At 36.8% G+C, this 12,895-nt stretch overlaps 1 protein-coding gene across 3 annotated transcripts in view; it reads left to right on the top strand.

Annotated features, from left to right (window-relative positions):
* LOC124797810 (golgin subfamily A member 6-like protein 2) overlaps nt 1-9,887 on the top strand; it is a 32,369-nt gene extending 22,482 nt beyond the window's left edge. For 2 of the 3 annotated variants that reach the window (XM_047260835.1, XM_047260834.1), the window contains exons 4-8: nt 631-822; nt 946-1,086; nt 3,097-3,237; nt 3,911-4,054; nt 8,406-9,887. In XM_047260835.1, the coding sequence (XP_047116791.1) occupies nt 631-822; nt 946-1,086; nt 3,097-3,237; nt 3,911-4,054; nt 8,406-8,489 (702 nt within the window). In that variant the 3' untranslated portion in view covers nt 8,490-9,887. The remainder of the gene's footprint in view (nt 1-630; nt 823-945; nt 1,087-3,096; nt 3,238-3,910; nt 4,055-8,405) is intronic. The other variant, XM_047260836.1, reaches the window with a different exon arrangement.
* The last annotated feature ends 3,008 nt before the right edge of the window (nt 9,888-12,895 follow it).

The following is a 12,895-nucleotide window of genomic DNA, read 5'->3' as shown; positions in this document are numbered from 1 at the left end:
CTGATTTTTAACTCTGTTGTACAAGTGATGCCAGGGCATTAACTACTGAACAAACATGCAGTCGACCATTCAGCTGTGAACAGACAATGTACGACCATAGTGCAATGAATCTTCAATAAATGAAGTATTAAAGATAGTCTCCAGAATCTTTTGAAGAACAGAAAGGTGTGTGTGAAGTTTGTCATACTTGTCTTGAATCCTGTACAAAACTGACTGTATGGACACCTGCACTTTGTCCTTTTGTGGTAGATTCGTAATAATGACACAAAGTCTCATCACCCATAACGAGTTTTGTCTGTATTTTTTTACTTCCAAGTGCAGCAGAACTTGACATGAAGGATCAGTCATTTGATGATGGAAGACTTTTGGACCATGTGATGTCAGCTGAAGAATGTGCTAAATGACTCTACTAATTGTTTCTTATGGTTGTATGACCATTCTGTGCATTTTACTCAAGTGGCTGGAGACAGAACAACAACTGAAGCATTAACCACCATATTAATTTTTCTTTCTTACCCATTCTCTAAACTTTTTGGACTGATGGGGTGTAGTATCCTGTTGCTGGAGTGTGTGTGATGCACATGTGTTACAGTTATATATTCTAATGTTTCCATTTCTGTGTTCTTTTAGTCTTTAGAAGCAAATAAAATGGCTGCCTTGGCAGCTAAAATGTCGAAGATTGAAGAAGCGTCAAGGAAGAAAGATGAACAAGCAAACACATTCATTCTACAGACACGGGAAGCACTGGAACAGAAAATGGAAACTCACGTTGAAAAGCGAGAGGCTTACATAAACGATCTCAAAGCAAAGCTTAAAGATCATGTAAGTGCAATGATTGCCATACACAAAGAAGCTGTACATAATGTTTCACAGCTTACAAGCTTAATATTTGAAAGCATTTTTCTGAGTACATTATTTTCATGTATTTTTTATTTTTCTGTGTAGTTGGAGAGTGTGGAGAAAACAAGACTGAGTCTGGAGCAACAGACAAACGAAGTTAAGTCAGCTGTAGAAGAGAAACTAAAGACTGCAGCAGCACAGAGGGATGAGAACATCAAGAAAATGTTGGAGAGGCTTAGGGAGCATGTGAGTTAACACTGCTGAATGTCAGCTATAAATTTTTCAGTGTTTTGGCTGTGTCGTTATCAATGTTGATGCTTGTTCAGGAGCATGCCTAGATATCGTGCACAAATTTTCAAAAACAAAATTATTGCTAAATGTTTATGTTAAAAATAATAATGTTAGGCATCTTGTTTCAGCAAAGTAATGTTTATCTGTTAAAATGTTTAGTTTCTTGGTGGTAATAATTTCACAAGCCACTGGATAAAACACGAATTACGGTTCCACTTCAGATACAGTCCTGCAATTTGTGATTGTTTGTAAAATTCTAAACACCAGTGCTCAGCTGCTTAATAATAGTTTGGGAAAAGTATTGTTAACAACAAGTAACACAGATTGTCATTGCTTGTGATTTTCAAGGAGTAAATTTCATTTTTAATGAAAACTAAAATAAACTGTAAGGTCAATTCCAGATGAAGTAATATAAACTGTGAACTGAAGGATAGTTATTTGCAATTGCGAAGTTATTTGAAAAATTTTTGTGGGGTTATAAATAATTGTGCATAAAAATAGTTCTACTTCCCTTTGTAATTTCGCCCTTCTATTATCGAATGCCAATGATGACCTGTTTACATAAGGGTAAGTTCTGATTATCAACCTTCAAAGAATGTTATAGTTTGTGTTGATTTACTATTATTAATCCTTCTCTGCATAGTCACCATCCAGATTAATACATTTTCCTAGCATTTCTTGACATTGCAAATATATTTTTAGAAGTCTGCAGATTTTGCATTGAAGTGCCCTTACACTTCACTAATAACTTGTTCTGTTTTCAAACTGGTGACTATGCAACGGATTCATTTCTGGGAACAAGAAAAGTAGCTGGATGTGAGAGTGGGAGACTAAATTGGATGCTGCAGGATCTTGAAGCCACATGAGATTTTGTCATCTGCAACATGAGTGAGCTGGGGCATTGTAAGCCACAAGATGAACATCTCTCCAGAGTCTTTTAATCGTAGTTTTTCCAGAAGAATGTTGTATCTGCCAGTGATAGTGTGATCCTTAGCAAGGTAATGTGCGTGGGTGACTACACAGCAGCCATAAAAATCTGAAAGTGTGATCTTCACAGCCAACTTGTGCCCTTGGCTCATCTGTCAGGGACATACCTCCAGTTTGGAGACACTTTGCCACGTCACAGTAGTGTCATAAGATGGGCAGTCATTTCCATAACCAGTAGACATCTCCTTGTCGATCTTAGTTCTGGCACTCTATGAAGAAAAGAGGAAAAAAATTAACTGAAAATTTCATGATTATAACATAATAATTTCAGTGATAATTAAAACTTCTAGATACCCCCTTGTAATGGAAGGCTGAAATTTTTAAGTCTCGAGTTCGCTAATCTAAATGGTGGTCAATGTAGTTGGTGATTAGTGAATACGGGCCAGTATGCTACAGTTTGTTCGAAAATAATGACACTGATACAGTAATTTCGATATGAATAGGAGCTTGTCAGATTTGTCCCCTGCTCTGAAAGTGAGCGTTACGTTACTTGCCTTGCCTTACATCCAGTCTATATCATTTTTAGTAAAATGCAGTATTTTTCGCAAGGTACCTGCTGAGCAGTTGGTAAGGGCTGCTTCTTGTTCTGCAGTTCAATGTCGTATTGTTTCCATGAAGTACAATATAGAGTATACAGTATTTCTAACACTTGTTAAAATTTTACTGTCAGAAGAGCAGTAAATAAATGATCAAATATAAAATTATGAATATAATAAAATGTGAAAAGTAATTAGTGAATTGCCACTATTTCCTTAAATATCAGTCAGATAAGAAATGTTTTAATGGAAAAAATCTGGGCTCGGCTGTAGGAAATTTTCCCACAAATAAAATGTTTCCTGATAATGGAATTATATTCCCGTTTGGTGAAAATGTTTTTTGGTTTCCTTATTGCTGAAGCAAGCTGTCTTAACATTTGAACATTACTGAATGAATGTTGCATGTTATTTGTGGACTTAGTATTGAGTCTGATGTAACCAGGAGGACCATGTAGAACGAGTGCGCAATGGTATGCAGGAGAAAATAACTCAGCTTGAAAGTCAGATCCAGCAAAAGTTAGATCTGGCACAACAGAGACGTGAGGAAATGGAAAGAGAACAGCTGGAGAAACTGCGTAATCACGTAAGTAATTCATTGGTATATGTCTCGAAAAATAATTATTTGTTCTTAATGATGTATATATGTTAGTGCCATTTCTGTGGAAAGAACTGTACATAAATTGCGTTTGAGGCAAATGAAAATGTCTTACTTTCTATTGTCAATACTTCAATATATTTTAGGGTTCTTGGAAAGTCTAGTGGTGTAATACGTAGAATGTTCTGGCAAACTGCCTGTGTGATAATTGTACCATTAACTTAGGTGTTATAGATTTGTTTGGGCTGAATCACTCCCCTTACTTAATATTGGGTGTAGTTTTTGGATAGCATAGAGTTCAGTACAGTGTTATTTAGGTGACTAATCTATTATGTAGAAAATTAAATCTACTTAAAAATATAACCTGTGAAAGAGCATGCACTATCATTGAAAACAGCTTGCAAATTGTTTACAAAAGTATTTTGTAGGGGATTTGATTTGTTACAGATCTTTGTCTTTGTGAATTATTTATTCTTCTAGTATATGCCCCCCCTTGTAACTTTAATGTATACTAACTTTACCTTACACCAGGTATTTTCTTATGCATGTTCCTAACTAATTCTGTTTTGAAATTAGTTGAAAGTTGTGATCTTTCATTTGGTAATGTGTTTTGCACTTCTGCACCATGTATGGACTTTGCATGTTCTCAAATCTGTAACAGAATCTTGTGAAGCTTGCGGAGGTTCAACAAGTAAACGAGAATCAAGGCAAGAAGGTGCAGGAGAGACTAAAGGAACGTCTAGAAATAGCTGAGTTAAACCGTGAAAAGGAGATACAAAAGAAGCTTGAAATCGTCAGAGAAAATGTACGTCATGATATATATTGAATTTTCATTAGCTTGCATGTACAGTTTGCATGCTTTAATGTTCAGCGGTACTGTGTTATTTCTTAACAACTTTTATTATTCTGTGTCTGCATGATAAAATCTGGTGTATTTGTGAGTGTGTGTATGTTTGGTGGTGGTGGTGGGAAAAGACACCGTTAGCGACTTCAGTGACGTAGCACAGGTTCCTATAATACCAGAAACCATAATTTATGCATATTTATTAAGAAAACCTCTTTACAAATTTCCGAATAATCTTAAATGGAATGGTTTCGTATTTGGAAACATTTTCTGAGGTGAACTCTTATTTGACCAGAAGAAGGCACAGAATCCATATAATACTGTAATTGAAGATAAAAAAAAAAGTTATTGGTGACAATAGTAGGAAATTGTATTGATGCTGATATTTAAAAAAAAATCTTTGCTTAAATACTAGCTGTTAAGATGTGTGTTACTTTTCACAGGACTTGAGCTAATGTATTTTGTGTAAAAAGTCTAACATTCATGAGAATGTTAGTGTGTAGATTGAACCCCATCAGTCTGTCTTTGTTAGCATCCATGTGTGTGGCTGCTCGATTGAGGTGAGGAGGATTGAATGAATATTTATTAAAACTTATGTGGAGGTCTCATTTGTCCTGATAATAGGTAGCAAAACTTTGCATTTGAATGTGGGAAATAAATCTTCCAGTAAAGGTGTGGTTTGCATATGTTCAACCCTTCTGCAGTCAGCTGATTTGGAGTGGTGTGTGCTAAAAATGTAATGCGTATTTATACCGTTATGCTACATCCCATTTAAATTGCTATATTTCACACGGTATTCACTTTAAAAATATGAAAAAAATTACCACTTATCCATAAAAGTATGTAGAATATTATGGCTTACAGATTATGATGATGTTTCAAATGAATTTGATTGTGACAGTCCAAGTAAAATATTTTTTTTAATATTATAAATTTGACTTTGATCCTATATATCCAACACTATGCTTCAATTTAAAAAGGCTAACTACAGTCCAAGGATCTACACACATTTCTGAGTAAAATGACATGAGGGATATGAATTTTGTGTTATTATTTAGAAAAATAATTATTTATTACAGAATTTCCATGGGTACAGTATGACTTAGCATTTGTGTTTAGGAAAACATTCACCATGCAACCCCTTATTACATCTATTACAAACAGTTCTTGACCTTCATTTCCTTCCCTCACTAGTACACACACACACACACACACACACACACACACACACACACACACACACACACACACACAGCATCTTGACTCTTTCTTCTCTGGAAGTTTCCTCAAACCCGGAGAACCACGTATTGGATGTTTTTCTTGCAGCCATCTGACAAGGCTTCAATTACCTTTACAGTATATACATATCTGGAAACAACTTGCCTTCCTTCATTATGCTCTTTGTATAATATGTAAGAGTTGAGCACCATTCTTGACATTATGTTAAGAGCTGCCTTCTTCCAGTAACAGTGAGTTCGCCTTTCATCCAAATACACATACAGCATTGTGTCGGATGTGTGTATTCCACCCATATACTGGCTCTACTGGTGTACTATTTCTGGCTTTTTTACTATTTTATTTTTATTTTGGACTTCAATGTCACCAGCACCAACTTCACTTGACAGTAAGAGAGAAGAGGTACACAAGAAATTTTTTCTCTCTTGGTATGCACATGCTAGAACCGGGCCTAACTTACATCTTTTACCCAATTCCAAATTTTTTTCTAAATTGCTCTGGCAAATATTTCCTCTTTCTTTCTTACAGTGCCAGTGATGTATGTACCTAGTTTATAAAGACTTTTAAAAGTGGTACTGACATGAAAAGTTGTCCACAAAGATATATCCCTTGTTCAAATAATTGCACACAGTAACTTCTGGACAACACAGTAACCTAAGCCATGTCTTGCAATCTCAGCCTTATCTTCTTGGCTTTTGGCACCTCTGGAAGTATAAAACCCACAACAACAGTGTGTTTTAGTCACACAGCATCCAGAATTTGATTGCCCATCGGTGGTGATGTTGGTGACGTTTGTTTGGCAAATACTGTAACAGGGAAATGACGTTTAGTGCCAACTAGACTCTCATCAATACAAATTTGTTCATGAGGGGTGTAATGATGTCTAAATATATTAGCATGATCTACCAAGGGCTGGTACCTGATACATGGGTCATAATCAGGATAGCCTGGTGCTGGACATTTCTTACTATCCACAAGACTGAATTTCATAAGATGCCTAAATTGGTGGGCAGAAAACCTTTTACCAAACCATGGAAATGCCTGTGATGGTTTTGTGCTCCAGTATGAGAGCATTGTGGGCCTTTTATCGAGTCCCATATTTAGTAAGCAAGCAATAAAACCTCTTACCTTGGTGCTTGTCACATTCTTCCATTTCTTATACGGTTTGGACAATGTAGCATGTTGAGTTATAAACTGTTTAGTTGAGTGATTTGTTTCAGTTACAATAAGCTGCAGCAACGTTGTAGTAAAGAATAGATTGAAATATTCTATCACAGGAGATCCTGCTGGCGGCATATGTTTTGGTCCTGGCAGCCCTTGAAATGGATGTGGTAATGGCTGTAGTGTTTCAGGTGCAATTACTTCAGTGTATTGTACATCTTCCATTTCGTCTTCACTTTCGTTCACATTATCGTCAAGTAGATCACTGTCACTTTCTGAACTGTTGCTACTTTTGCTAAAACACTCCGTATCACTATTACATTCTTAAAGTTCACAAATTTCATCATCAGTAAGTCCTCTGGTCTGGCTTGGTGTAGGTTGCATTTTTCACAAAAAGCGGAGAAAATAAACAAACTGTAAACGCGTAATGTGAAGAAAAACGCACAGAAACAATGATGAATAACAGTACCGTGCTAAAACAAGAACGTAGAATGCAATAACAGAATGTAAACATGTGCTGCGAAACACGGCATCAATAAACAAACTATGCAAAAATGGAATAATTGAATGCTAGTATTTCACCGAAATGATGCTCAGTTATTGATAGCTATCTACTTACACGTAGCTCGAGGCAAAGAGCATCTGTAATCAGCACGCTAACACCATCTAGTGAAGACTAATCAGCTCCCTGACAGTATTAGTGTCAGTAGGGGGTGGCAATAGATCATTACCTTGACAGTGAAAGGGTTAAACTAGTGCTGACAGAAAATATTAAGATAGATTAAATTTTTCAAGCATTTATTTGTACAGAAGAACGGAAAGGTAGGGCACAATATACTTTTAAATGCCTTCAATTTTATCTGAAATTCAAACTTCACAACATGCTTATTGCACGAAGAAAATGTTAATGTAATGCTAGTTTTGGAATTGTGAAAGATCCACTTATAATGAAATATCAAACATTGTGAGCTTAATGTAAATTCTGCAGTTCTGTTTCTCTTCAATTTTCTCTATTGTTGGGCACTTTTGTCAGGGTATACTACGCCCTTGCAAAACTTTTGTAAAAGGGGAAAATTCCTGAAATCTATATACTCTAAACAAGGATGTGCTGATTTGAAGTTGCCATAACTGCACTACACAATGGAAGGTAATTCCTGAAGTATCAGATTGCATAGAATTTATCACAGAGTTCAAATTACTGAGGAAACTTAAGTGACCACATTTATTATTTCTGCAATAACAGTGCTAATTGTTTCTATGCTTATTCATACTGCATGCCTCTCTAACTGTCCTTGCATGTATTAAATCTTTTTATTGCAATGTGAAGGCTTTGTCAGTTAATAATTTCACAAATATAGTCTTAGACATACTTAAAATCTGTCTTATCAGACCACTTGTCAGTGACATTGCGCTTCTTTAATGTTACTAAATTATTTCCACAATTAGTCAGAACAAATATACTGTATTTTCACAAGTTCATGCACTGCACGTCATACCAGTAGATCAGCAGTCATTGACAAAAACATTTAATGTTCAGGTGTAAGATAAGGAAAATTCGGCTTTAACATTTTATAGTTAATGACAGTTACTACCTATTCACATGAATTTTAAAAAAAGTTAATTTGAGATCATAAATACAATGAATTTCTTTAGTGGCCAGTGCAGTATATTAACACAATTTGGATTTAGACATCCATAAAATTCGAGCATTAGATACATATCCTGGTCTTTCCACATCTTGGTAGACAATTCAGTCTGAAATGACTTTAAGGTGTCTGATAATATTCATAAATGCCCAGGATTTGTTTGTATTGCCTCTTGGCTCTTGGGCACTTGACTCTTTTTGTCAGCAGACATTGCCAGATCTTAACTTCTTAAACATTTTGCACTAAGTTGATGGTGTCATCTTTTCCAGGAACGCAGAGCAGAAATGGTTCGGCAGAATAAGGAGCGACTGAGCAGCCAGTCTGAGGAACAGCACACTGCTTCCTCTGGCTAGTTGGCCTTCACACACAGCCTGCCCAGCTCCCTCTTCCCCGCCGAATCAGCAACAGACAAGCTTTCGTCTCGTTCATTGAGCCGCTTCATATAAGAAATAAATACGTTGTGGACACTTCATTTAAAATGATATAGTTAAATGGTGATAAAAATGTCGATTTCCAGCCATAACTTCCCTCTAAATGTTTGTCTACTTTTATGTGTAGTTCATTGTTCAAAAATTTCAAAATAGCAGTGTAATAATCTAAACTTAGCTTCATGTGTAATGGTAATGAAAATACATTGTTGCTTTCCTTGATTTTATGAAAAAGGCAACAAGCGGCACCATGAGCGATCTCATATAGGGAGAAGATGGTGGCAATCAAATTGCTGGTCCTGCGGATTAAATGTTGAAAATTCACTGCCTTTTTTCACCTCCTTGTATAATGAAAAGGGGCCATTCCAGAGCAGCAGATGATAAAGCATATTTGGAGTTTAGTGAGATTAAATGTTGAACTCCCGCTTTTGAGGTTAACCTGTAAGGTCCCAAGATAATCAGTGAGTGGCCTACATTTGCGTAACTGTGAATTCGTACAGTTTTTCTGTTTATAAATATTTACTCACCTAGCATCATTGCAAATAAGTGTTGTATTGCTTAAATCTGCGAAAATTTATATTCAAAGCCACATATGAGAGTGAGAGAGAGTAATAAAATAAGTAAAGCACGAGCTAGCTTCTGTGATGATTTTATGCTGAAGGAAAAGCATTTGACAAATAACTAAACAATCATGGAGATTTTATTCTCTTAGCCCTATTGAAAATAATTTTTCTGTAATTATTTTGACTATTCAGCAGTATAATTTATGTGCATGTACTATGTTAAATTTTTCAAAACCTGACTCCAAAGAGAAAATGTTAGTAGTCATAACACCATTACAGATTGATACTAGTAAATGCACAGAGACCACTGCTGCTTTTAAGTGCCATCAATGTCTTGGGAAGGCCTCCAAGTTTTCCATTGGATGTAGTGTCTAGAATTTTTGAAAACACACATTGTAGTAAAGATTCAAGGAGACTGATGGTTTTTCAATCTTCAAAACCTGTCAACTAATCCATCCTTTGTACATTAGTTTAATCTTTACTGACAAAAATTATCACCTTCTAATATTGGCCATTACTAGCTGCCTTGAGAGTTCTTGTCCTTTCTGTATGAGTGAGGAGGAGGTCATTCTCATGGAGTCTGTTTTTGTGTGATTTCTTCAAATGTCTATTTTTGCATACTGTTTTGTAATTTTGCCTAGTTTGAATATTTGGTTTTTCTATTATGATACATTTTGTGCTTAGTCTTAGAAACAACTATTAAAAGCCTGAGCATTAGGTATTGTAGTTAGTAAAACTCAATAAAAAGTTAAAAACATTATTTTGAATGTCTTATTTTGTATTAACCCATTCCTGTTGTTCATAAAAGGGGCTTAGACCTTTCTCTAACATACTTGTTGAGTTTAACGAACTGTCTCTTGTACCACATGTGAGATACAAAACAACTTTTTGTGTAGAGTGGCAGGTATGTTTGGCATGTTTTATCAAGGGATTTAAATACAGTGGTAATTAATTAGGTTTTTTATAACTGGAATAAATGTGTAACTTTTTATGAACTTCTGATGGTACTGACCTATCTTTTTGGTGTATTATAAAAAGGCAATGACAAAATGTGTAATTAATGCACTGTAGAAACATTGAAAATTTTAGGTCTTCAGTAGTTAACTAAAAAATGTTACTTAACACGGCACAAAGGCTCATTTTCAGTTGATTGTTTGACATTTATATAAGTTTAGTGAAGTTATTTACCCCTAGAAAACTTGTCTTATTTGTCTTTTTAGCAGCTGTATTTTCTCAACATTCCTTTTCCTCCATCTGCAACCCATGTTGCACCAGTCATGCGTGTTTCTGGTTGGTGTTGGTCCTATTTTCTCCATCGTGTGACAATATTTTCCTTGTATCTGCAATAGCATCACATACCCGAGTAGTACAGACACTGTTTGTAATTCTGAACAAAATTAAATTATTCATGCAGTCCTGATTCTGTGTTCAACCATGGAGACATGTACTCAGTGTCAGGCGCATGTCTGAAAATTTCCTTTATATTGTCCGTGGTAAACTGGTATGTATATACAGGCTCTGATCATTGGTTTATGTATACAGTGAAACCTCTAGATAATGGTTTTTAGGTCGCCACGAATTCTGGACACCATACAGAGAAAGACTTCCAGTTGATAATTAGGATCTAACAAAATTTTACCAAGGATATGTTACAGAAAACACAGTAAAGGGTACAAATTAAAAAAGAAGTAGCAAAAAAAATACTTAAATAATTAAACAGTAAAACACAACTTTTGTCAAACTTTCCTAAAAATCTATGAACTGACAAAACTTGTACATACCTAGAATTGGCCTCTACTTGTTTCATGATAAACAGAAATCATCTTCACTTATCAGCAATGTCCACTACTCAATGAATACTCTACCAGAAGCATTACATTGCCAACCTCTAACTTCCTGCACTACACTATCACTACAGGCATTTGCTCAAACTAAAAAATAGAATTGTACCAACAAGACGAGCACAATGTGCTTAAACTAAGGTAATGACACGAATGTTAACCTCCCTGGACACGGTCTTTCGGAGCCTGTGCAAATCAACAGGACGGAAAATAAAGCATCTACATCCAGTGGCTTAACTGTTATAAAGAGGGAAATAATTGAGTAGGGTTTCAAAAATACAGTTGAGGAACTGTTGGCATAGATGGAATGTAGTACAGAGGAAAATTTAGCACTGTGTATATGTGCTTTTGGTTGGGGATTTTTATTCACTTGCTGCTATTTTTAATGACCCACCCTCTCATTTCTTAAAGTGGGTCTGTATGTGCCACTTGGCCGCTGTTACTGGGTTCGGGGCACGAAGTGGTTGATAATACCACCCTGACTCCTGTCCCCACTCACCGTTTCCCGCCACATGGAGGCAGGCTCCATTTGTTTTTATATCTGAATATTTGTTTTTTATGTTGCATAGCATTGTTAAGAAACCTTAGAATTAATATAATAGAAGTTGGAAGATGAAATACAAAAAATGGTAATTAAGAATGTAAAAAGAAGATAAGAAAGAGTATACCGTGAGAGGTTCCCACCACCTGGTTGTGGGTGGTGGCCAGGCTCGTGGAATGAACTTAATCGCTGGCCTCCACTCAAGATTCCATCGTTAAGCTAACATGAGAACAAAAAGAAAACAGATAAGTACTCCATGTCTAGCCTACTTAGCTCATTCTGGTCAACAGTCCAGTGATTGTTAGCACCTCCCGGCTACGCAAACAACCCAGCCTGGACAGTGGTTTTCCCCAATCTACATTAATGTATCCGTCGGGTTGGGCTCACCTAAGGGGGGCCACTATTGTGTTCCTTCAGTCCAGGCCATGTGTCGCCACTCACCAGGTGGTGTAGGTCCCTGGAAGAGTTGCCTAACTTTAAGCTCCGTTTCGATTGCTACTGACCTTTCGTTGGACATGGAGATGCTGCTGAATATTTACATATGAACAGTTGTGGTGCTGTTTGTGTTGTTTAAATGTGTTTCATCATGTGCACCTCGTATCAGCTTTTCTGGACCATTTGTACTGTCACGCAGGTTGCCACTATGGGTCATCAGCGTGAGACACCTCTAAGTATCTGTGTCATTGCCAAAGTCAGTGTCTGTATCTTCTTGACTAAGGGTGTTAGTGCTGTCATCCATCCCATGGGCACTCTGCTGACTTAGTAAACAGACTTATCTTCTGTAGGGTCTATTACCTAGGTATTGTATATGTAGGATCTTGGAGGATTCATTGGTCAGTGTGTTTAGTTCAGTACACTGGTCCGGGTCGCGTAGTACGACGGTACAGTTCGTTTTGTATGTTCAGGTGGTTGACGTTAGACGTGTGTCTTATGTTAGTGCGCATCCCACAGAAGAGGACAATGTGTTCTGGGGAACATTCTTCCCCGCATGTGCATCTAGTAGTCTGTCGCAGACTCACGCGGCTCAGGTGTGTGGGATAAGGGCCATGGCCTGTGAGGAAGTGTATCATACCATGGCTGGGATCGATATGCTTTAGTTTTAGTCTTTCACTGATATCCAGGAAGTTGTAGACTCTGTGGCCCTTATCTCTATTGTCCCATTCGCTCTGCCAGGTATCCACTTGCCATGCTCAGAGTTGGCATGTTGTCTCATACTGTACACCATTGATCTGCTGAACCTGGTCTCCTCATCTTAAGCCAGTACATTGCTGCACGGTATCTGATGCTTATATCTATCGGGAAGATTCCAATCACAACGCATAGTGCATCGACCGACGTGCTGCAAGCCCCCGTTAATCGAAGCAGGACGCTTCTTTGCCCATGACA

This window comes from Schistocerca piceifrons, chromosome 5 (assembly GCF_021461385.2).
Source record: "Schistocerca piceifrons isolate TAMUIC-IGC-003096 chromosome 5, iqSchPice1.1, whole genome shotgun sequence".
Lineage (NCBI taxonomy): Eukaryota > Metazoa > Arthropoda > Insecta > Orthoptera > Acrididae > Schistocerca > Schistocerca piceifrons.
Note: the sequence above shows the minus strand (reverse complement) of the source record. Positions and strands in the feature narration are given on the sequence as shown.